Here is a 24,611-nt window from a genome sequence, read left to right as displayed (position 1 = left end):
TGAGTTTGGTACACATCCGGTTGATAGATCAAAATCAAATGTATTTATATAGCCCTTCGTACATCAGCTGATATCTCAAAGTGCTGTACAGAAACCCAGCCTAAAACCCCAAACAGCAAGCAATGCAAGTGTAGAAGCACGGTGGCTAGGAAAAACTCCCTAGAAAGGCCAAAACCTAGGAAGAAACCTAGAGAGGAACCAGGCTATGTGGGGTGGCCAGTCCTCTTCTGGCTGTGCCAGGTGGAGATTATAACAGAACATGGCCAAGATGTTCAAATGTTCATAAATGACCAGCATGGTCCAATAATAATAAGGCAGAACAGTTGAAACTGGAGCAGCAGCACAGCCAAGTGAGGATAGAGAGATGTTTATTATGTTCGACATAGCTGCTTCCTGTGCTTGGCCCTCCTATTTCAGTAGTTTAGTTGGAATAGGGTCCAGTGTGCAGCTTGACGATTTAGAGGCCATGATTATTTTCATCATTGTGTCAAGAGAAAAAGTACTAAAACACTTGAGTGTCTCCCTTGATCCTAAGTCCTGGCAGAGTTGTGCAGACTCAGGACAACTGAGCTTTGGAGGAACATGCAGATTTAAAGAGGAGTCCGTAATTTGCTTTCTAATGATCATGATCTTTAACTCAAAGAAGTTCATGAATGTATTACTGCTGAAGTAAAAGACATCCTCTCTTGGGGAATGCTGCTTTCTAGTTAGCTTTGCAACAGTATCAAAAATACATTTAGAATTGTTCTTATTTTCTTTCCTCAATTAAGTTGGAAAAATAGGATGATCGAGCTGCAGTGAGGGCTCTTCGATACTGCACGGTACTGTCTTTCCAAGCTAGTCGGAAGACTTCCAGTTTGGTGTGGCACCATTTTCTGGAAGCTTGCTTCAGAGCTCGGGTATTTTCTGTATACCAGGGAGCTAGTTTCTTATGACAAATGTTTTTAGGGGTGCAACTGCATCTAGGGTATTGCGCAAGGTTAAATTGAGTTCCTCTGTTAGGTGGTTAACTGATTTTTGTCCTCTGACATCCTTGGGTAGGCAGCGGGAGTCTGGAAGGGCATCAAGGAATCTTTGGGTTGTCTGATAATTTATAGCACGACTTTTGATGCTCCTTGGTTGGGGTCTGAGCAGATTATTTGTTGCGATTGCAAACGTATTAAAATGGTGGTCCAATAGTCCAGGATTATGAGGAAAAACATTAAGATCCACAACATTTATTCCATGGGACAAAACTAGGTCCAGAGTATGACTGTGGCAGTGAGTAGGTCCGGAGACATGTTGGACAAAACCCACTGAGTCAATGATGGCTCCGAAAGCCTTTTTGAGTGGGTCTGTGGACTTTTCCATATGAATATTAAAGTCACCAAAAATTTGAATATTATCTGCCATGACTACAAGGTCCGATAGGAATTCAGGGAACTCGGTGAGGAACGCTGTATATGGCCCAGGAGGCCTGTAGCTATAAAAAATGATTGCGTAGGCTGCATAGATTTCATGACTAGAAGCTCAAAAGACAAACGTCAGGTTTTTTTTGTAAATTGAAATTTGCTATTGTAAATGTTAGCAAAACTCCGCCTTTGAGGGATATGGTCACTAGTGTAACCAGGAGGCGAGGACTCATTTAACACAGTAAATTCATCAGGCTTAAGCCATGTTTCAGTCAGGCCAATCACATCAAGATTATGATCAGTGATTAGTTAATTGACTATAACTGCCTTGGAAGTGAGGGATCTAACATTAAGTAGCCCTTATGTTTGGAGGAAAAAGGGGGAGACTTGCAAGCTGAAAAACACCATCACAACCGTGAAGCACGGGGGTGGCAGTATCATGCTGTGGGGGTGCTTTGCTGCAGGAGGGACTGGTGCACTTCACAAAATAGATGACATCATGAGCAAAGGACAATTCTGTGGATATATTGAAGCAACATTCCAAGACATCATTCAGGAAGTTAAAGCTTGGTTGCAAATGGGTCTTCCAAATGGACAATGACCCCAAGCATACTTCCAAAGTTGTGGCTTAAGGACAACAAAGTCAAGGTATTGGAGTGGCCATCAAAGCCCTGACCTCAATCTCATAGAACATTTGTGAGCAGAACTGAAAATGCATGTGCGGGCAAGGAGGCCTACAAAACTGACTCAGTTACACCAGCTCTGTCAGGAGGAATGGGCCAAAATTCACCCAACTTATTGTGGGAAGCTTGTGGAAGGCTACTCGAAACGTTTGACCCAAGTTAAACCATTTCAAGGCAATGCTACCAAATACTAATTGAGTATGTAAACTTCTGACCCACTGGGAATGTGATGAAAGAAATAGAAGCTGAAATAAAACACTAATATTATTCTGACATTTCACATTCTTAAAATAAAAAGTGGTGATCCTAACTGACCTAAAACAGGGAATCTTTACTAGGATTAAATGTCAGGAATTGTGAAACTGAGTTTAAATGTATTTGGCCAAGGTGTATGTAAACCTCCGACTTCAACTGTACATACACAGTACCTGTGTATCAACTGTACATACACAGTCTTCCATTATCTCACAGGCAATAACATTAGCTTTTGTCTAGCAACCATGCAGAATTTTATTTTATGTTTACCTTTATTAAACCAGGTAGGCAAGTTGAGAACAAGTTCTCATTTACAATTGCGACCTGGCCAAGATAAAGCAAAGCAGTTCGACACATACAACAACACAGAGTTATATACAGTGCCTTCGGAAAATATTTTCCATAGTTACGTTACAGCCTTATTCAAGTGGGCCCGGATGAAAATCAAGCCAAGCAAATCTTGAAGCATCTCCATAGTCAAGGGACAGCTTAAAGATGTGAGGTTCTGCATTGGAGATGACCCGATACCAACGGTGTCTGAGCAACCCATCAAGAGCCTGGGTAGATGGTACAACGAAAGCCTCCGGGATAAAGATCAAGTGCAGCAAGTAAGGCAGGACATCGCCAACGGTCTTGAGAACATCAACAAGACCCTACTGCCTGGGAGGCTCAAGCTTTGGTGCCTACAGTTTGGACTTCTCCCCCGGGTAATGTGGCCACTCACCGTCTATGAGGTCCCAATAACAACAGTGGAGAAGATGGAGCGAACCATTACCTCATACGTGAAGAAATGGCTGGGTGTCCCACGATGCCTGAGTAACATCGGCCTCTATGGCAAAGGGGTCCTTGAACTACCTCTTACAAGTCTAACGGAGGAGTACAAGTGCTCTAAAGTAAGACGTCAGATGACATTGAAGGACTCCAAAGACCAGACCATTAGCAAGGCTGCACCTCCCCTGCAAACTGGACGGAAATGGACATCATCCAAGGCTGTGCAGCAAGCAACATCAGCCCTGAGACACCAAGACATTGTGGGGAATATCCAGCATGGAAGAGGAGGCTTTGGCCTGGCAGCAAGCAAACCAACGTTCCATAAGGCAACAACATCTGAACGCAGGAAGCTGGTGGTCGAGGAGGTGCGCAGACAGGAGGAGACTGCAAGAAGTGCAAAGGCTGTCTCTCTTGCGAAACAAGGGCAATGGACGCGGTGGGAAGGCCTGGAGAGGAGAAAGATCAACTGGAGTGAGCTTTGGCAAATGGAGGCAAGCAACATCGGCTTCATCATAAGAGCTGTTTATGATGTGCTTCCATCACCAAAAAATCTACATCAATGGTATGGCGAGGACTCGACCTGCCCCCTCTGCCCAGCTCCAGCGACTCTCAGGCATATAATGACAGGTTGCAAGACCAGCCTCTCACAAGGCCGCTACACCTGGAGGCACAATCAGGTCCTCAAGAGCCTGGCTGCAGCACTTGAGACCAAGAGGAGTGCAACCAATTCATTACCTCCAAAAACAAGCAATCCCGTCAAAACAACAACATTCATCCGGGAGGGACAGAAAAGGCCCAAGTATCCTCCTACAAAGCCAGAAACTGGACACCTAGCCATGGCCCGGGACTGGAAGATGCTTGTCGATATTGGCCAGCAACTCATTTTTCCACCTGAGATTGCTTCTACCAACCTTAGGCCAGACATGGTACTCTGGTCCCCTTCACGAAAGGCTGTGTACATCAGAGCTCACAGTCCCGTGGGAAAACTCTGTTGAAGAGGCCTACGAGCGTAAGAAACTGCGTTACACAGAGTTGGCAGCAGACGCAACTCAGCGTGGCTGGAATGCAAAGGTCTGGCCAGTTGAAGTGGGATGCAGAGGATTCGTGGCTTCTTCCATCATCAGGTTGCTGAAAGAACTTGGAATCCATGGACAGGCTCTGCGGCAGACCGTCAGAGCAGTTTCTCAAGCAGCTGAAAGAGGCAGCCAGTGGATCTGGATCAAACGGAAGGACCCTTGCTGGGCTATAACTTCATGACCCCCCACCCCCACCTGAGAACCCAATTCAGATCCCTCCAACTTGAGGAGGGCATATGAGGTATGCGGTCAGCTGTATGGCTGGCTCAGGGAAGAGGACGCCCCTGCCTTGCATAGTCCCGTGGGACATCTTAATTGGGCATGGGACACAAGCTAAGGCTTGATTACCCTTTAGCTGGCCACCTTTGATGAGGGTGTTTAGTGATTAAAGGCCGAAACACCCACTGATTCGAAGGCACACTACTAAGGATGTGTCCCAAAATTGACATCTTACCCCAGTCTAAGAAATAAAGTCCGCTTGGAATTTGCCAAAAGGCACCTTGAACAACTTCTTATGGCTCAAATCCCATTAACGGGATCGATTTGACAACAGCCAGTGAAAGTGCAGGGAGCGAAATTCAAACAACAGAAATTTCATAATTAAAATTCCTGAAACATACAAGTTTATACACCATTTTAAAGATAAACTTGTTGTTAATCCAACCACAGTGTCCAATTTCAAAAAAGGCTTTATGACGAAAGCATACCATGTGATTATGTTAGGTCAGCGCCTAGTCACAAAAAAACAGCCATTTTCCAGCTAAAGAGAGGAGTCACAAAAAGCAGAAAGAGAAAATTAATCACTAACCTTTCATGATGATAATCAGATGGCACTCAGGACTTCATGTTACACAATACATGTATGTTTTGTTCGATAAAGTTCATATTTATATCCCAAAATCTCAGTTTACATTGGCGCGTTATGTTCAGTAATGTTTTGCCTCCAAAACATCTGGTGATTTTGCAGAGAGCCACATCAATTTACAGAAATACTCATCATAAACGTTGATGAAAATACAAGTGTTATGCATAGTTTTAAAGAAACTTCTCCTTAATGCAAGCGCTGTGTCAGAATACAAAAAAGCTTTTCGCCGAAAGCACATCATGCGATAATCTGAGTGCAGCGCTCAGCCACCAAAACAAACCATACAGATACCCGCCATGTTGTGGAGTTAACAAAAGTCAGAAATAGCATTATAAATATTCACTTATCTTTGATGATCTTCATCGGAATGCACTCCCAGGAATCCCAGTTCCACAATAATTGCTTGTTTTGTTTTATAAAGTCCATAATTTATGTCCAAATACCTCCTTTTTGTTCGAGTGTTTAGTCCAGTAATCCAAATGCACAAGGCGCGGGCACTAAGTACAGACGAAAAGTCACAAAAGTTCCATTACAGTTCGTAGAAACATGTCAAACGATGTATATAATCAATCTTTAGGATGTTTTTATCATAAATCTTCAATAATATTCCAACCGGACAACTCGGAGCTCATGCTCACGGCCGTGCGTGACTAAACTAAAGGCTTTCAACCACACCCCTGGTTGAAACAGCTCTTATTCGCTCCCCTTTCACAATATAAGCCTGAAACAACGTTCTAAAGACTGTTGACATCTAGTGGAAGCCTTAGGAAGTGCAATCTGACCCCATTTACACTATATTGGATAGGCAATCACTTGAAAAACTATAAACCTCAGATTTCCCACTTCCTGGTTGGATTTTTCTCAGGTTTTTGCCTGCCATATGAGTTCTGTTATACTCACAGACATTATTTTAATTAATTAATTAATTAGTTTTAGTAACCTTAGAATGTTTTCTATCCAAATATACTAATTATATGCATATTCTAGCTTCTGGGCCTGAGTAACAGACAGTTTACTTTGGGCATGCTTTTCATCCGGATGTGAAAATACTGCCCCCTTGCATAAGAGGTTAATTAACTTATCTAGGGTAGGGGGCAGCATTTGGAATTTTGGATGAAAAGTGTGCCCAAATTAAACTGCCTTCTACTCAGGCCCAGAAGATGGGATATGCATATAATTGGTAGATTTGGATAGAAAACACTCTAAAGTTTCCAAAACTGTTAAAATAGTGTCTGAGTATAACAGAACTTATTTGGCAGGCAAAAACCTGAGAAAAATCCATTCAGGAAGTATTTTTTGTTTTTGTTTTGTAGTTTTTTATTCAATGCCATTACAGTATCCATTGGCGTAGGACTCAAATTGCAGTTCCTATGCCTTCCACTAGATGTCAACAGTCTTTAGAAATTGTTTCAGGCTTGTATTCTGAAAAATGAGGGAGTAAGAGCAGTCTGAATGAGTGGACCCTGCCGTGTCACAGAGCTTTTTCATGCGTGCGACCGAGAGAGTGCCTTTCTTGTTTACCTTTTATATTGACGACGTTATTGTCCGGTTGAAATATTATCGATTATTTAGGCTAAAAACAACATGAGGATTGAATATAAACATCGTTTGACATGTTTCTATGAACTTTATGGATAGAATTTGGATTTGTCGTCTGCCTGTTGTGACTGCGTTTGAGGCTGTGGATTACTGAAGAAAACACGCAAACAAAACAGAGGTTTTCGGATATAAAGAGAAACTTGATCAAACAAAAGGCACATTTATTGAATAAATTAATGTCTTCTGAGTGCAACCATATGAAGATCATCAAAGGTAAGTGATTGATTTTCTCTCTATTTCTGACTTGTGTAACTCTTCTATTTGGCTAGTTACTGTTTGTAATGATTTGTCTGCTGGGCGGGCTATGTTCTCAAATAATTGTAAGGTATGCTTTCGCAGTAAAACATTTTTTAAATCTGACACCGTGGTTGGATTCACAAAAAGTTCATCTTTAAACCTATGTAAAATAGTTGTATCTTTTCTGAATTTTTATAATGAGTATTTCTGTATTTGAATTTGGAGCTCACTGGATGTTGGTCAGGTGTCCCACATACCCTAGAGAGGTTAAGACTCTCAGACCATGAGAAACAAGATTCCCTGGTCTGATGAAACCAAGATTGAACTGTTTGGCCTGAATGAATGCCAAGTCTGAAGAAAACCTAGCACCTTCCCTAAGGTGATGCATGGTTGTGGCAGCATCATGCTGTGGGGATGTTTTTTCAGTGGCAGGGACTGGCAAAGATCGAGGCAAAGTTGAACGGCGAAAAGTACAGAGATCCCTGTTGAAAACCTGCTCAGGACCTCAGACTGAGGCGAAGGTTCACCTTCCAACAGGACAATGACCCTAAGCACACAGCCAAGACAATGCAGGAGTGGCTTCGGGACAAGTCTCTGAATGTCCAAGAGGCCCAGCCAGAGCCCGGATTTTAACCCGATCTCTGGAGAAACCTCAAAATAGCTTGAGAGGATCTGCAGAGAAGAATGGGAGAAACTCCCCAAATACAGTTGTCAAGCTCGTAGCGTCATACCCAAGAAGACTCGGGGCTGCCAAAGGTGCTACAAAAAAGCACTGAGTAAAGGGTATGAATACTTATGTAAATATGGTCAGTTTTTTAAAAATACATTTGCAAACATTTCTAAACCTGTTCTTTGCATGGTCATTATGGGGTTTTAAACGATTTAATAATTTTTTTGAATAAGGCTGTACCGTAACAAAATGTAGAAAAAGTCAAGGGGTCTGAATACTTTACAAATACACTAACTGGCATTCTAACACTGTGGTATAAGAACATCTTTATGACAGTGTTAATGTATTGTTCAGGTAAGTACCTACCAAGGAATGCTGCCATATAAGTGAACAGCCTTTGTAAAAGTGTCATCATGGACCACTCCTGCATCACTTCCTCCTTGGACCCAATGTGGTGGACCATTTTAAGTAGTCCATTTCTGTGTAGACAACGACATTAAATGCATTACAAAATGCAGTGCTAAAATGCTTGCCACTGGCCGTACCCTGTGCGCCTAGGCAGTATATTAAGGGAGACCTATGGCAACAACACACAAATGGTACAAACATTGGTAAGGGAAGATAACAGCCAAGGGACAAAATAGGCTCAGACAATGCACATCAGGACAAGAGGGATATCACAACACCAGATAATGCGGACATCCTGTTGGCAACAATGAAAAACATTGTAAAAGCAGGCATAAGGGATAAAGTATCACTGGGTAAAATCAGTGATGGCGACATGGAAACCGAACTGGATTTGCAAAAAGCCATCAAAAAGCCTAGGTTCGCCCATGGCTAGTTACCTTGCAGCAAACGTAGCTAGTTATAGCTAATCTACTGAGTAGTTTTAGCCTTAGTTTACCATTCATTTTACAATTACGTTTTCACGTTAATATTTATTAGTGTACTTACAATCGCTAATACATGTAGGAAATGGATATAGCTAAATGTATGCACAAGTGAAATTACTGTAGCAAGCTAGCTGCTTACCAGTTGGCTCCATGTTTATGTTGTGCGGAATAAAATTCTGCGCACTGATTGGTTTGACGCTAAAAAAAATAATGGTGCGCAGAGATTGGCTTGAACGTACAACCACCCAGGGTAGTTTATAGTGACAGCTACCTTGGGTACGCGTCTACCGTGGAGCCCCATTAGAAGAGCACGTTTCCCCCTACATCACTTCCGTTCATCTGATCGGTCAGAAAGACTGCGAAAATGGTGTCTTTTGGAAGAATTTCGCAAACTCTCCTACGGTCCTCAATAATCCAGACCCGTCAACTCTCTGCCTCAGCGGCCCATAGTCATGGGGAGCAAACAGGTAAGCCCACACAAACATTTCTCAAATGAAACGATTTAGTAATGACAAGACATAAACAGTTGTTTGAAGGACATGATAACGTAGTGACCTTGCTCGTTAGCCAACGTAACGTTAGCGTGAGGTAGCATAACAGATCATTTTACTAATGTAACTAGCTAAGTTAACGTTAGCTACAGGAACTTGGCAAATCAACCACATACACAGGAGTTGTTGGCAATTCAAGTCCCACCTATACTAGCCAGATGGCTAGCAACACTACATAACCTAAAGTATGACACCTGCTCATCGAACATCTCATTCCACAATCATGGGCATTAATATGGAGTTGGTCCCCCCCGTTGCTGCTATATCCGCCTCCACTCTTCTGGGAAGGCTTTCCACTAGATTTTGGAATATTGCTGCCGGGACTTCCTTCCATTCAACCACAAGCATTAGTGAGGTAGGGCACAGATGTTGGGTGATTAGGCCTGGCTCGCAGTCGGCTTTCCAATTCATCCCAAGGGTGTTTGATGGGGTTGAGTTCAGGGCTCTATGCAGGCCAATCAAGTTCTTCCACACTGATTGACACATTTCTGTATGGACCTCGTTTGTGCACAGGGGAATTGTCATGCTGAAACAGGAAAGGGCCTTGCCCAAACGGTTGCTACAAAGTTGAAAGCACAGAAGCGTCTAGAATGTCATTGTATGTTGTAGTTCCAGTGAAGGGAAATCTTAACGCTAAGGGGCCTAGCCCAAACAATGAAAAACAGCCCCAGACCATTATTCCTCATTCAATCTTTACAGTTGGCACTGCATTGGGGCAGGTAGCGTTCTCGTGCCATCCGCCAAACACATATTTGTCCATCAGACTGCCAGATGGTGAAGTGTGATTTATCACTCCAGAGATCAATGGTGGCGAGCGTTACACCCCTCCAGCATTGCGCCTGGAGATCTTAGGCTTGTGTGCGGTTGTTCGGCCATGGAAACCCATTTAATGAAGCTCCAGACGAACAGTTCTTGTGCTGACGTTGCTTCCAGAGGCAGTTTGGAACTCTGTAGTGAGTGGAGAGATGATTTTTACATGCTTCAGCACTCCGCGTTCCTGTTGTGGGCTTCACAATAACAGCACTTACAGTTGACCGGGGCAGCTCTAGCTGGGCAGAAATTATTTACTAACTTGTTGAAACAGATGACGGTACCACGTTGAAAGTGACTGAGCTCTTCAGTAAGGCCATTCTACTGCCAATGTTTGTCTATGGAGATTGCATGGCTGTGTCCTCGATTATTTTTATATACACCTGTCAGCAACAAGGTGTGGCTGAAATTGCTCAATCAACTAATTTTTTTTTTGTTTGGGGGGGGGTATACACTACAGTTCAATAGTTTGGGGTCGCTTTGAAATGTACTTGTTTTTGAAAGAAAAACAAAAATGACATCAAATTGATCAGAAATACAGTGAAGACATTGTTAATGTTTGAAATGACTATTGTAGCTGAAAACGTTTTTAAATGTTTTTATTTATGTAATATCTACATAGGCGTACAGAGGCCCATTATCAGCAACCATCACTCCTGTGTTCCAATGGCACGTTGTTAGCTAATCCAAGTTTATCATTTTAAAAGACTGCCCGCACGCAGTTTAGAGGGAACATTGCATTCTGACCAATCATAGTTACCTTAAGAGTTTTTACACTTGTAGGATGGCCAGCTTTAGGTTGAGTAAATCAACTGAGATGTCAACTGAGCACTGAGTGTATACCAAGCTTTTTATTTTCTATACCTTACATTTTAATTCAGCTCGTCATGCTAACTTAGCTTTTTGCGACTGGCAGAAACAACTTTGAAGACAAAGACCATAAAATGTAAAATCCTCAAGTTATGAGAAACATGCACCGATATGTCAGATCTCTGTGCTTATGAACGGATGTATTGGGTTATGAAATTTGACTATTTGGATAAATTGCACTCGGAAAGTATTCAAACACCTTCCCTTTTTCAAAATGTTATATTACAGCCTTATTCTACAATTTAAGAAAATGTTTTATTTAAATCACACAGGCTACCACATAATGGCAAAGCGAAAACAGGTTTAGACATTTTTGCAAATGTATAAATAAAAAAAGTATTCAGAGCCTTCGCTATGATACTCAAATTGATCATCCTTGATATTTCTACAATTTGATTGGAATCCACCTGTGGTAGGTTCAATTGATTGGAAATTATTTTGAAAGGGGCACACCGGGCTATATAAAGTCCCACTGTTGACAGTGCATTTCATAGCAAAAACCAAGCCATGAGGTCGAAGGAATTGTCAGTAGAGCTCCGAGACAGGATTGTGTCGAGGCACAGATCTGGGGAAGGGCACCAAAAAATGTCTGCAGCATTGAAGGTCCCCAAGATAAGTGGCCTCCATCATTCTTAAATGGAAGAACTTTGGAACCACCAAGACTCTCTTCCTAGAGATGGCCGCCTGGCCAAACTGAGCAATCGGGGGAGAAGGGCCTTAGCCCAGGGAGGTGACAAAGATCCCAATGGTCACTGACATAGCTCCAGAGTTCCTGTGTGGAAAACCCTCCAGAAGGACAACCATCTCTGCAGCACTCCACCAATCAGGCCTTTATGGTAGTGGCCAGATGGAAGCCACTCCTCAGTAAAAGACACATGACAGACCACTTGGAGTTTGCCAAAAGGCACCTAAAGACTCTCAGACCATGAGAAACAAGATTCTCTGGTCTGATGAAACCAAGATTAAACTCTTTGGCCTGAATGCAAAGTGTCACATCTGGAGGAAACCTGGCACCATCCTTACGGTGACGCATGGATACTGCAGCTCTGATTGGTTATGGCTCACCAGTCTGTATAGAATATGGGCCGGAGTCATGCCTTTCAATGCAATAGAATCCTACTCCATTACACTCTGAATACAAGACAATCCTTTGCATAGTTCGTTTTTGTTTTGGTATGTTTCATTGAAAGTAGCTAATATTGCATTAATTCGAAGGGAAACGTTGTTAACTAAAGGGGAAAACTGAAGTGCAATCTCGTGCTTCTCTGTGTGGGCTGATATTTCTTATGCATGGCAGTCGCAGGTGCGCAGCTCCCCCGGAAGTCAGAGGGAACATTGCTGTCAGGTACTTAGCGCAGTAGGAGGCCGTTCCTTCTCTTTCTAGAACAAGACGACCCTACTGCGTATCGACCTGGTGCCAACGAACCTGACGTTTTCTACTTGTTGAATCACAATGCTTGTCAGTGGCCGAGAACTTGACTTTGAGCCAATCGGAGAGCACAAAGCCAAGTCACAAGAGCAATTAGAGGGCACTTTTCCCGGTGTAATCCATCCCCCATTTCATCAGAATTATTCTAACTAAGGAAATCTGCATATAGAAAAAAATGATTTTTCTTTTTTAGTTGTGTTCAGTTTGATACTGTGCACATGCTCATTGGCAAGTTGACTTTAGCTAGATAACTAAACTGAGCCAGGCAGTCACACACATTTCATATGAAATTTGGGTGGTAAGTCCAGCACAATGCTTTACCAAGATAGCTGCCTAGCAATAAATGACAAATAAAACATTTAATTCACTCCAATTTCCAATACTGCCAGTTTACTTTCTAGCTAATGTTAGCTAAACGGTTCACATTGCCATTTAGCACAACATAGCTAGCTAATTTCTCCACTGACTCAAATCAAATGTATTTATATAGCCCTTCGTACATCAGCTGATATCTCAAAGTGCTGTACAGAAACCCAGCCTAAAACCCCAAACAGCAAACAATGCAGGTGTAAAAGCACGGTGGCTAGGAAAAACTCCATAGAAAGGCCAAAACCTAGGAAGAAACCTAGAGAGGAACCAGGCTATGTGGGGTGGCCAGTCCTCTTCTGGCTGTGCCGGGTGGAGATTATAACAGAACGTGGCCAAGATGTTCAAATGTTCATAAATGACCAGCATGGTTGAATAATAGTAAGGCAGAACAGTTGAAACTGGAGCAGCAGCATGGCCAGGTGGACTGGGGACAGCAAGGAGTCATCATGTCAGGTAGTCCTGGGGGATGGTCCTAGGGCTCAGTTCCGAGAGAGAGAGAAAGAAAGAGAGAAGGAGAGAATTAGAGAACGCACACTTAGATTCACACAGGACACCGAATAGGACAGGAGAAGTACTCCAGATATAACAAACTGACCCTAGCCCCCCGACACATAAACTACTGCAGCATAAATACTGGAGGCTGAGACAGGAGGGGTCAGGAGACACTGTGGCCCCATCCGAGGACACCCCCGGACAGGGCCAAACGGGAAGGATATAACCCCACCCACTCAACAGCTAACAGGCAGCTGCTTCATTCAAAAATTAATCCTTTGTGTGATTTAATTATGTTGGTAGTTGTGATTTAATTATGTTGCTGAAAATAAAGATCAAATGTATTGCTTAAGTGTAAATAAAGCCTTTGCTTCAGTGTTACTCATCAAATTAAATGTGTTCTTGTTTCTTCTCCAGCCAGAACATGGAAGATCCTCTCCTTTGTAATTGCCCTTCCGGGGGTTGCAGTGTGCATGTTGAACATGTACCTGAAGATGCAGCAACATGCTGCACACCATGTGGAACCTGAGTTCGTACCTTACAGCCACCTTCGCATTCGCAGCAAGGTCTGATTCAAGTTTTAAAATGTTTTATGGCAAAATACTAAATGCATCCAGTTGTTGCAAAACACCTCTGATCGTATAGTTTTTGGTATTATAGTCGCTGTAATTTTGTCTAGAGTATTTACACATTTGAATGTGCCCCCTGTTAGTTGAATTTGTCATTATGTTAACTTAATTCTTCTCTCACCAGCGTTTCCCATGGGGTGATGGCAACAAGAGCCTGTTCCACAACCCTGAAGTAAATGCCCTCCCTGATGGCTATGAAGGACGCGAAGAATGATCACTCTTCTTCCAGATTACCTCATACACTGGGACCAGAGTCTTCCCTCAATTCTTTACTCTGTTACTAGACCACGCTCTTCAAACAGTTTACGCTCCTCTATTCCATTATGTTTAACTATGCATACTTGTCACAAGGGATTCAATGATAGTAAAACCTTTCTGGACCATTTAACACAATGTGTGCTTAAACTTAACTAAAATAAATATTACCAAAATGTGTTTGTCATTATTAACTCGTGTACACTATCAAGTGGTTTCTTATGTCTCTTTCTCTACCAAATAAGTCTGCTATGTTTGGAGTTACGAAAGGAGTTTAGAAATTCGTGTTTCAGAGCAACGCACTGTTTGACACTATTTGCTTCCCCTTCTTTCACATGACTAGCTTCTTGTGACTCGCATTCCTCTAGCAAGCGAGTAGCTAATGTTAGTTACTCTGTTTTCAATTGAGTCTGTTAAATTGTCTGAAACAAAGGAGTGAAGTTTGGCAAAGTAAAGGTAGGAAATTTGAAGGTATTGTTCGACTGAGATGGCGACTTTACATGTATTACCTTGAAGGACCTGGAGGAAGACTGCGTCAACATCATTTAGAAGCGGCTTGACGAATTTGGTAAGCTAAATGCCAGCCAGCTGGTAGTCCGCGAGACATAACTTGATTTGTCAAATTAACGTTACACGCTAGTAGAACTACTTTGGGCAATTCTGTTCAATGTGTGGTCTTACGATTTTTAATCATGCAGTCGGTAATTGCCACCAGTTGGTTCAATAGCGAAGGCATGTCCTATGAAAATGAAAAACAATAGGCCTAGTTATCTGCATTGTACCTAGGTAGGATATAACATTCACGTAATGTATGCACTTGTTTTATTAATCACGGTCTTTATAAAGGTGAGGACAGACCAATCAATGGCAGCTATGGCTGAGATCATTGTGCCTGACTCAAGAAGGTGGGACTGTCACCTCTGATCTGAGGTTCTATTATTCTATTGAATTCCTATCCATTTTTTCTGCTATTCAATAGTCCTTACTTGGTTTTCTAATGTTAGTTTGGTTATTTTTCACTCAATCAGATTTCTTGGTGATTTGCAGATGCATTAACTTCTTCCTGTATGATGGGTCAAAGGTCAAGGGTGAGGGTGACCCTACAAGAGCTGGCATCTGCTACTTCTATCCTGAAGAGGTAGGGATGTCAAGTTTGTATGTGTTCCCTCAATGAGATTATTGATACTGTGAAATAAGAATGATTACTTGATTGCAGTAATGCTCCCCCAATTGGATGAGTCCAATTGGATGAGTCCATTGAATGATGGTTATTTGCCTTTTATTTCTTCCAGACACCTCTGGATAAGCAGGAGCTGCTGTGTGGACAGCTGGCAGGCGTGAGCCGCTGTGTCTCTGAGCTCTCCTCCTCCCCTGTACGTCTGCTCAGGCTACGGCGGAGCAAGTTCGCCATCCGCATGAAAGACAACTTTTTGTGGGTGAGTTAAGCCATAATCTCGTTACGACACTTCCGCCCGAGGTTATTTGCACCATAGCCTGGAACCACACCAGATCATTGTCATATGACAACTATGCACTATCTTCAGATGTTTGAGCAAAACTTGACAGATCTTATTGAAACATTCACCGATATCTCAGATGGATAGACTACTGTAATGAGACAGTTCGTCCCCTAAACAGTTGTTGTTTTTGTCTCAATCCCCTGTGTATATTTCATATTAACTATCCATGTTGCCCTCCCTCAGGCCTTAAGCTGTTCAGTGGAAATACCAGACGTCAGTATATGTGACTTCCTGGATCAGCTGATAAATCTCTTTAGTTTCTATAACGGCCCTATCCGCCAGAGCTACCAGGTACAGTCATCTCTTAACACTTCATAGTGATGGGAAGTTTGTGTATTTTTACTGACTGGTCTTTTCAACTTGTTCAGTCAAAAGAACCAATCTTAAGACTAATTTTGTTCATTTGAGTCTGTAATGCCCAGAGCACGCAGGACCCCTACCAGGGAAAGATAAACTGAGTCAAGCCTCTCGTTCACATGTCATCAGGGCAGGTTCACACGGTGGCCCTAAGCAACCTCTTATGTTGCTTATGCCTGGAACCGGCCCTGAAGACATGTGAACGAGAGGCTTGTAGAATCATGAGTTTTCAGTTTCTTTCCCTGGTAGGGATCCTGCGTGCCCTCTGGTGAATGAGATGTGACCTACAGCGCCGCCCCCCCCCTATTGATTTGTTAGTCATTCTCACTCCGATATCATATTAACATGGCACAAATCATTACAAAATATGTAGAATTGCAGGAAATTAACTTTAACTAAAATAATCACAGTTTAGGAGGGGGTCCACTAACATTTTTGCCGCAAGGTCGGGAGTCTCCCACAACCCAATCTCGCTTAGGGCCCCTATGGTGAACCACACCCTGCATGTGGTTCACCATAGGATGCTTATTGGAGCTGTCATTTGTGACAAACATGTAAAAGTGTGCTTTAACCTCTAAGGGATCGGTGTCCCCCGTGGGACGGTTGAGCTAACGTAGGCTAATGTGATTAGCATGAGGTTGTAAGGAACAAGACATTTCCCAGGACACAGACATATCCTGTATTGGCAGAAAGATTAACAAGAACTTTAAGCTAACTGCACTGTCCAATTTACTGTACCTATTACAGTGAAAGAATACCATGCGATTGTTTGAGGGGAGTGCACGGTTATGAACTTCAAAATGTATTAATAAACCAATTATGCACATTTGGGCAGTCATTATACAACATTTTGAACAGAATGCAATGGTTCATTGAAGAGTCTAAAACTTTGCACATACACTGCCTCCATCTAGTGGCCAAAATCGAAATTACACCTAACCTGGAATATTACATATTGGCCTTTCTCTTGCATTTCAAAGATGATGGAACTAAAAAAAAAAAAATGCACGTTTTTTTTCTTTGTATTCTCTTTAACAAGATCTAATGTCTTATTCTCCTACATTCATTTCACATTTCTACAAACTTCAGTGTTTTCGTTCAAATGGTATCAAGAATATGCATATCTTTGCTTCAGGTCCTGAGCTACAGGCAGTTAGATTTGGGTATGTCATTTTAGGAGAAAATTTAGAAAAAAAAGTGTCTGATCCTAAAGAGGTTTTAAACAATGTACATTTGTTGATTGCTAGGAATAAAAATATGATTATTTTTTTCAAATGTTTGAAACCAGGTCTACTTGTGGCCGCAACCGGACTAGATTCTGAACTACTCTTGGCGGAAAGCATTGCTTGACTGCCGTATGGCTGATAAGCACAATATCGTTCGAACTGCAGCCCTCCAAACTATTAGTTTTCGAGTGTTGGTTCTATAAAGCTATGTCCTTCATAACGTTCAATCAATTCATTGCATGGTGCAAGAATGAATTCAATCAATTATCAGTTATAATAAACATTTTGTTCTCTATGCTGCCTACAGCATGCTCTATTTTCCTTTTGCGTATGCCTATATATGGTGGTCGGATCACGTCTCAGAGGAGCATGTATCGGTCTTGTTGTAGGACTCATTGCGGCCAGCTGATCAAATGAAAGACTCCAATGAATGAATCTCAGGAAAAACTAATCCTGACTCTCCAGTCAGTAAAAAGAGGCGCTAAAAAATAAACGATTAGTTTGTGAACTGCACATCACTAACACTTATCTTAGCTCTATACAGCAATCTGTCATATCCATATCATGTCCTCACTTCACATAGATTTTTGCTAATGCCTTGCATTTAGATCTACAGTCAGGAAGATTTAGCTGTTCGATGGACCCAGTACCTCTCCCACTTACAAGGAGGTGCCACTGAACTCCACCACATCTTCAGTGTCTTGAGCACCATTGACTCTACACATGTAAGTAATAAGTTGTCTGTTGGGCATGATGTCGGTAGGGTTTGCTACCTCAGGTAATATCACTTATTTTAGGTAAGGCGCTGTTACAATTACTATCTATTTCATTGATCTTTTAAGTTGATTTACTTCTAGCCTGGCAATTATCTCCTTGTTTTGATTCTCAGATTGACCCACTTCTCCTACTCAAGGCTGCCCTCATTCTGCAGGCCTGTCAACGCTGCCCCCTTGTGTTAGCTGGTTGTGTACTCTACTGTGGGAGGTAAACTGTCTGACCTTTGCTGCAGCAAAGTGCTGGAGTAGTTAACCACAGATTAGAACCAGACACGAACTGTGTGTATATAAACCTGTCTTTGTTCCACAGGGTTGTCAGCACACAGATGCCTCCTGATCTCACAGTGAAAGTCATGGTTCATGAAATGGAAACATACAAGCAGGTATATGACAATGGCTGATAATTTAGGTGCTTCTCTCATTTGACATTTTTATTTTATCTTGTGATCGTCTTAATTTGTTGGGTTGTTGTATTATTCATCAATATCTTAATTCAAATGAAAATGTATTTGTCACGTGCGCCGAATACAACCGGTGTAGACCTTACAGTGAAATGCATACTTACAGGCTCTAACCAACAGTGCAATTTTGGGGGAAAAAGGCATTAGGTGAACAATAGGTAAGTAAAGACAATGAAAAATAACAGTAGCGAGGCTTTATACAGTAGCGAGTCTTATGGCTTGGGGGTAAAAACTTGAGAAGCCTTTTGGTCCTAGACTTGGCACTCCGGTACTGTTTGCCATGCGGTAGTAGAGAGAAAAGTCAATGGGTGGGGTCTTTGACAGTTTTTAGGGCCTTCCACTGACACCACCTGGTGTAGAGGTCCTGGATGGCAGGCAGCTTAGCCCTAGTGATGTACTGGGCCGTTCGCACTACCATCTGTAGTGCCTTGCGGTCGGAGGCCGAGCAGTTGCAATAACAGGCAGTGATGCAACCAGTCAGGAGACTAATGCCAAATCTTTTTTTTGATGCTCTCGATGTTGCAGCTGTAGAACCTTTTGAGGATCTGAGGGCCCATGCCAAATCTTTTTAGTTTTCTGAGGGGGAATAGACTGTTGTGCCCTCTACTCACTACTGTCTTGGTGTGTTTGGACAATTCTAGTTTGTTGGTGATGTGGACACCTTCAAGCTCTCAACCTGCTCCACTACAACCCTGTCGATGAGAATGGAGGCGTGCTCAGTCCTCCTTTTCCTGTACTCCACAATCATCTCCTTAGTCTTGGTTACGTTGAGGGATAGGTTGTTATTCTGGCACCACCCGGCCAGGTCTCTGACCTCTTCCCTATAGACTGTCTCGTCGTTGTTGGTGATCAGGCCCACCACTGTTGTGTCGTCTGCAAACTTAATGATGGTGTTTGAGTCGTGCCTGGCCGTGCAGTTGTGGGTGAACAGGGACTACAGGAGGGGATTGAGCACGCACCCCTGAGGGGCTCTAGTGTTGAGGATTAGCGTGGCAGATGTGAGTCTATCCTACCCTTACCACCTGGGGGCGGCCCGTCAGTTGATCCAGTTGCAGATGGAGGTGTTTAGCCCCAGGATCTTTAGCTTAGTGATGAGCTTTGAGGGTATTATGGTGTTGAACGCTGAGCTGTAGTCAATGAATAGCATTCTCACGTAGGTGTTCCTTTTGTTCAGGTGGGAAAGGGCAGTGTGGAGTGCAATAGAGATTGCATCATCCGTGGATCTGTTTTGGCGGTATGCAAATTGGAGTGGGTCTAGGGTTTCTGGGATAATGTTATGTTGATGTGTGCCATTACCAGCCTTTCAAATCACTTCATGGCTACGGACATGAGTGCTACGGGTCAGTAGTCATTTAGGCAGGTTGCCTTCGTGTTCTTGGGCACAGGGACTATGTTGGTCTGCTTGAAACATGTTGGTTTTACAGACTCAGTCAGGGAACATGTTGAAAATGTCAGTGAAGACGCCTGCCAGTGGTTCAGCACATGCCCCGGAGCACACGTCCTGGAAATCCTTCTGGCCCCGCAGCCTTATGTATGTTGACCTGTTTAAAGGTCTTTCTCACGTTTGCTATGGAGAGCGTGATCACACAGTCGTTCGGAACAGCTGATGCTCTCATGCATGCCTCAGTGTTGCTTGCCTCGAAGCGAGCATAAAAGTGATTTAGCTCGTCTAGTGGGCTCGTGTCACTGGGCAGCTCGTGGCTGTGCTTCCCTTTGTAGTCTGTAATAGTTTGCAAGCCCTGCCACATAAGTTGAGCGTCAGAGCCGGTGTTGTACGGTTCAATCTTAGTCCTGTATTGACGCTTTGCCTGTTTGATGGTTCGTCGCAGGGCATAGCAGGATTTCTTATAAGCTTCCGGGTTAGTCCCGCACCTTGAAAGCGGCAGATCTACCCTTTAGCTCAGTCCGAATGTTGCCTGTTATCCATGGCTTCTGGTTGGGGTATGTATGTACAGTCACTGTGGGGACAACGTCCCCGATGCACTTATTGATAAAGCCAGTGACTGATGTGGTTTACTCCTCAATACCATCGGAAGAATCCCGGAACATGTTCCAGTCTGTGATAGCAAAACAAACAGTCCCGTAGTTTAGCATCTGCATCATCTGACCACTTTTTTGTAGACCTAGTCACTGGTGCTTCCTGCTTTATTTTTTGCTTGTACGCAGGAATCAGGATAGAATTGTGTAGAATTGTGGTCGGATTTACCAAGTGGAGGGCGAGGGAGAGCTTTGTATGGATCTCTGTGTGTGGAATACAGGTGATCTAGAAAAAAACATTCCCCCTGGTTGCACATTTAACATGTTGATAGAAATTAGGTAGAACTGATTTAAGTTTCCCTGCATTAAAGTCTCCGGCCACTAGGAGCGCCGCCTCTGGGTGAGCGATTTCCTGTTTGCTTATTTCCTTATACAGCTGATTGAGTACGGCCTTTGGTGCCAGCATCCGTCTGTGGTGGTAAATAAACAGCCACGAAAAGTATAGCTGAAAACTCTAGGCAAATAGTGTGGGCTGCATTGTATCACAAAATACTTGAGACTTCCTTCCATTTCGTGCACCAGCTGTTAACAGATATGCACAGACACCCCCCCCCCCCCCCGTCTTACCGGAGTGTGCTGTTCTATCTTGCCGGTGCAGCGTATATCCCGCTAGCAGAATATCCATGTCATCATTCAGCCACGATTCCGTGAAACATAAGAATATTACAGTTTTTGCTGTCCCGTTGGTAGGATATTCGTGATCGTACCTCGTCTAATTTATTGTCCAATGATTTCACGTTTGCGAGTAATATTGACGGTAACAGCAGCTTTCCAACTCGCCTTCTGCGGATCCTCACGAGGCACACCGCTCTGTGTCCTCTGTACCTGCGTCTCTTCCTCTTGCCAATAACTGGGATGTTGGCTTGTCGGGTGTTCGGAGTATGTCCTGTGCGTCCTGCTTGTTGAAGAAAAAATCTTTGTCTAATCCGAGGTGAGTGATCGCTGTCCTGATATCCTGAAGCTAGTTTTTACCGTACGATACGGTTGCAGAAACATGTACAAAATAAGTTAAAAATAACGCGGAAAAAAACACGTAATAGCACAGTTGGTTGGGCGCCCGTAAAACTGCTGCCATTTCTTCCTGCGCCAAGTTATACTATTTCTTTTTTCTTCCAAAAGTCGGCCGTTTTAGTTACAGGCCTTTCCATACATTTTTGCTTATGCTTCTACATTGCTCTAGGAACAGAGACCCAATGGACTGAGTTCCTCCAGCTCTTCTGGCAGCACTCCTCTATCTAGCCCAGTGACCTCCACCACTGTGTTCCTGACCGCCACTGAACTACAGTATCTCCGCTCCGCTCCTGTGGACAGAGAATCCAGGTACTTCACCCACCTCTGAAAGAAACCCCCCTCCACTGTATAAATGATATCCTTTTCTGGTAAACACTCTAACTAGAGTGAGTTGTGTGTTCCGTCCTGATACAGTAAGCTCAAAGCCAAGTGAAAGTGGGGGTTAGACACGTTTTGAATGGTTGCCACGTTTTGAATGGTTGCCACACTGATATGAGGATACATTGTTGAGCCTGTCTCTGTCCTGCAGATCCAAATCTACCCAATCTACTCCAAAGGAATCAAACCGACCTAGGAAGTCCCGCCTCCTGTCAAGAACTCTATCTGACACACCAACCACTGATCCGCTTGACTCAGACCCCACCCACTACGTGCCACTATCCTTCCATTATCCCTCCACTCCCCAGTCAACTATACCTGATGAGTCGCTATTTAGCCCAAGTCCTTCATTTCACACTCCTGGCCCTCTCAGCCCTTCACCTATCAAGGTCGCTCCAGAGACCTCTGGTCATAACTTGTCCAATGGAAAGCTGTACCATGAGGTGGAGGAGGGTGTCACAGGAAGTTCGTACGACCACAGTTATAACAGCATAGATGGTGGGAGAGATGAATCGGGTCTTGCAGAAGGAGGCAGGTCAATGCAAAACAAGGACCTGCGTCACATCAATGGACAGAATGGAGGTAGTATTGTACTGAGTGGAGAGAGAGCTGGAGCCCTCCAGTTCAGAGGTCAGGAGTCCCCAGAGCCTGGCAGTCAGAGGATGGGGAATGTGAAGGTGTTTAAGGAGAAGGAAGGACAGGGGAGTAAAGGTTTACTGCAGGCTGATACTTGTGATGTGCCCCCCTACTCCCCTTCGCCCGGTGAGAACTCTACAGAGGCCCCTCTGCTCCCCATGTCGTTGTACCAGCACAGGGTGAGAGGGCTGGTACTGGCCCTACTGGTGGAGCCAGACTTCCACAGCAACACTGCAGCCACGGAGGAAGTGGTGAGGAACTTTTGGGGAATATGGGAGGGATATGAATGTTTGTTCATGCATGAGTGTTCCACAAGAGTTTCTGCCTTCTGGACCACCACCTGTGTTCAACAGTTAGAACATGAAATGTATAAACTGGGTGGTTCAAGCCCTGAATGCTGATTGGCTGACAGCCATATACCACGGGTATAGCCAGACCATGTATACCATGGGTATAGCCAGACCATATATACCATATACCACGGGTATGACAAAACATGTATTTTTACTGCTCTAATTACATTGGTAACCAGTTTATAATGGCAATAAGGTACTTTGGAGGTTTGTGGTATATGGCCAATATACTGGCTAAGGGCTGTATCCAGGCACTCCACGTTGCGTCGTGTTTAAGAACAGCCCTTAGCCGTGGTATATTGGCCATACCCCCCCCCTGTGTCTTATTGCTTATATATACTATTGCCCCACATGTTATTACAGCAGTTTGTTATTTAGTCTACTCTCACCCTGTGGTTTGCTCAGTATCACAGCAGCCTGGCATCTTTGAACGGACTGGAGGCACATCTGAGGACCACTGCTCTGGGGGCTCCCGGCCCACATGGACCGTACACCTTTGCACACTTTGACTGTATACAGAACACGCTTACAAGTGAGGCTTGAATATTCTCAGCGCTCTGTATATTCTATACTTATTTTTTCCACCTTTGCCTGACTCTTACCTTTTGCCTCTCTCTTTGTCCATTTCTGTCTATGGAACCATGTCTTTCAGTTTCCCAGTGTTCACCTTACTGCTAGAGTGAGTAGAAAGCTCAGTGCTTTGCAGTAGCTGATTGGGATGTTTTGGGGCATTTTGTGGGACTGTGGTGTTTTGTGTGAACTTTGTGTTAGCTGATATGGGTATTTTGGAGTACATTTGAGCAACTAGGACCCTGTACACGATCTCAGGCTTTTTTATTGCGTGGTTGATTGCCGTTCATGTTTGTGTGGTATTTGTAACGAGAGACTGCTGTGTGTCCCTGCAGCCAACCTGTCTGGCAGGCCAGGGGGAGCCCAGGAGTGTTCCTTTGTGAGAGCCACATCGCTGCTCCACTCGCATTTCTCTCACACTGAAGCTCTGCAGGAGGCTATTGTCAGGTCAGTATGACCAGCAGTGACGGAGGGGGCTCTCACCATTCATTACTCCTCAAGGCTGATAATGGGGGGTAGTGGAACGGAGGCCATCATTATGCAGTTTGTATTATCCTTGAGTGTTTTGGCATTGAGTTGTATGTATAATGTTTAGACACAATGTTTATACCACAGGAGCGCTGGTGCAGCTGTGTATGGGACCCGCAGTGTGGCCCAGGAGACGTACTTCCTGCAGAAAGGCGGAGCAGTGAGAAACTCTGGCATTCCTAACCACCAGGACAGCGCTTTCTCTCTGCCCAGCAAGGCCCGACACCGATTAATGAAACATGGGGTAAACTTGCTCTGACTGACCACGGCAAGGAGAGTTCCACCAGCACTACTCAGCACTCACTCTCTACTCAGTCACTGCTCTGAATATGATACTCTTTAAATTCATTTCCAACACTGTACTTACACTGAACCTTTTTGCAAGTTAATATAAGCACTTTGTAAAGAATTACAGGAAGTTATATGTATTTACCTGTTTAAGAAATGTTTGCTTTATCTGTAATGTCGTCACTTGTTCGCTTTGCTGCATGGTTCTTGTCCTATCTTGGTCAGGTCATTATTGTATAACCGAATGTGTTCTCAATGACTTAGCTGGTTAAATAAACTATTTACAAGAATGATGGTGAAGTTCTACATTGTTTTGTGTTAATGTGCAGAGGGCCATGATCTTTGTCAAGACTGCAGACATTTTGCACTATGAAATTCCAACACACCACATGAGCTTGTACAGAACACAAGTGGTTTTGTATAACAAATACTCAATGTACAAACTTCAGGACATGGCTGCTGGGTTTCCTAATCACTAATCCTCTCGGCTGCCACTAAATCGTTCACCACCACCACCCACAAATGACATAGTGTATGTAGAAAAAAATATGTATTTATTTACAGATATGTAATTATTGTGTACTCTTGGATTTCCTTATGGGGTTTATGTTAACTCAAAAGCCAT

General features: G+C 43.5%; 3 protein-coding genes across 11 annotated transcripts in view; 2 read left to right on the top strand and 1 right to left on the bottom strand.

The window, feature by feature from the left end:
- Nucleotides 1-8,692, bottom strand: part of LOC115139937 (phospholipase A2, minor isoenzyme-like) — a 28,898-nt gene extending 20,206 nt beyond the window's left edge. For 4 of the 9 annotated variants that reach the window (XR_010465611.1, XR_010465612.1, XM_065026585.1 and 1 more), the window contains exon 1: nt 7,914-8,001. Coding sequence is in view for 1 of the 9 variants with exons in the window: in XM_065026588.1 (XP_064882660.1) it covers nt 7,910-8,010 (101 nt within the window). In the remaining 8 variants the exon portion in view is untranslated. Of the gene's footprint in view, nt 1-7,909; nt 8,027-8,579 lie in introns of those variants that run through there. The other 5 variants (XM_065026583.1, XM_029677825.2, XM_065026588.1 and 2 more) reach the window with 4 other exon arrangements.
- A 31-nt stretch (nt 8,693-8,723) lies between these two features.
- On the top strand, nt 8,724-14,021 carry LOC115139938 (cytochrome c oxidase subunit 6A, mitochondrial-like). Its single transcript, XM_029677832.2, has 3 exons — nt 8,724-8,907; nt 13,379-13,527; nt 13,715-14,021. The coding sequence occupies exons 1-3, from the start codon at nt 8,805-8,807 to the stop codon at nt 13,802-13,804; spliced, it is 342 nt and encodes a 113-aa protein (XP_029533692.1). The 5' UTR covers nt 8,724-8,804; the 3' UTR covers nt 13,805-14,021.
- A 142-nt stretch (nt 14,022-14,163) lies between these two features.
- Nucleotides 14,164-24,279, top strand: LOC115139936 (BLOC-3 complex member HPS4-like). Its single transcript, XM_029677823.2, has 13 exons — nt 14,164-14,413; nt 14,692-14,750; nt 14,893-14,983; nt 15,138-15,281; nt 15,549-15,656; nt 17,557-17,673; nt 17,838-17,932; nt 18,035-18,107; nt 21,403-21,542; nt 21,763-22,498; nt 23,006-23,132; nt 23,506-23,617; nt 23,786-24,279. Exons 2-13 carry the CDS (start codon nt 14,710-14,712, stop codon nt 23,955-23,957), a joined length of 1,956 nt encoding a protein of 651 aa, XP_029533683.1. The 5' UTR covers nt 14,164-14,413; nt 14,692-14,709; the 3' UTR covers nt 23,958-24,279.
- Nucleotides 24,280-24,611: the final 332 nt, after the last annotated feature.

Source organism: Oncorhynchus nerka, linkage group LG13 (genome assembly GCF_034236695.1).
Source record: "Oncorhynchus nerka isolate Pitt River linkage group LG13, Oner_Uvic_2.0, whole genome shotgun sequence".
Taxonomy (NCBI): domain Eukaryota; kingdom Metazoa; phylum Chordata; class Actinopteri; order Salmoniformes; family Salmonidae; genus Oncorhynchus; species Oncorhynchus nerka.
The sequence above is the reverse complement of the archived record's forward strand: the minus strand, read 5'-3'. Positions and strand labels throughout refer to the sequence as shown.

Bases quoted from the DNA above. Each gene is read 5' to 3' on its own strand.
- LOC115139938 (XM_029677832.2), top strand. From the start codon at position 8,805: ATGGTGTCTTTTGGAAGAATTTCGCAAACTCTCCTACGGTCCTCAATA. The intron at 8,908-13,378 runs GTAAGCCCACAC...TTTCTTCTCCAG, and splicing joins TAGTCATGGGGAGCAAACAG to CCAGAACATGGAAGATCCTC. The intron at 13,528-13,714 runs GTCTGATTCAAG...TTCTCTCACCAG, and splicing joins ACCTTCGCATTCGCAGCAAG to CGTTTCCCATGGGGTGATGG.
- LOC115139936 (XM_029677823.2), top strand. From the start codon at position 14,710: ATGGCAGCTATGGCTGAGATCATTGTGCCTGACTCAAGAAG. The intron at 14,984-15,137 runs GTAGGGATGTCA...TATTTCTTCCAG, and splicing joins GCTACTTCTATCCTGAAGAG to ACACCTCTGGATAAGCAGGA. The intron at 21,543-21,762 runs GTACTTCACCCA...TCTGTCCTGCAG, and splicing joins CCTGTGGACAGAGAATCCAG to ATCCAAATCTACCCAATCTA.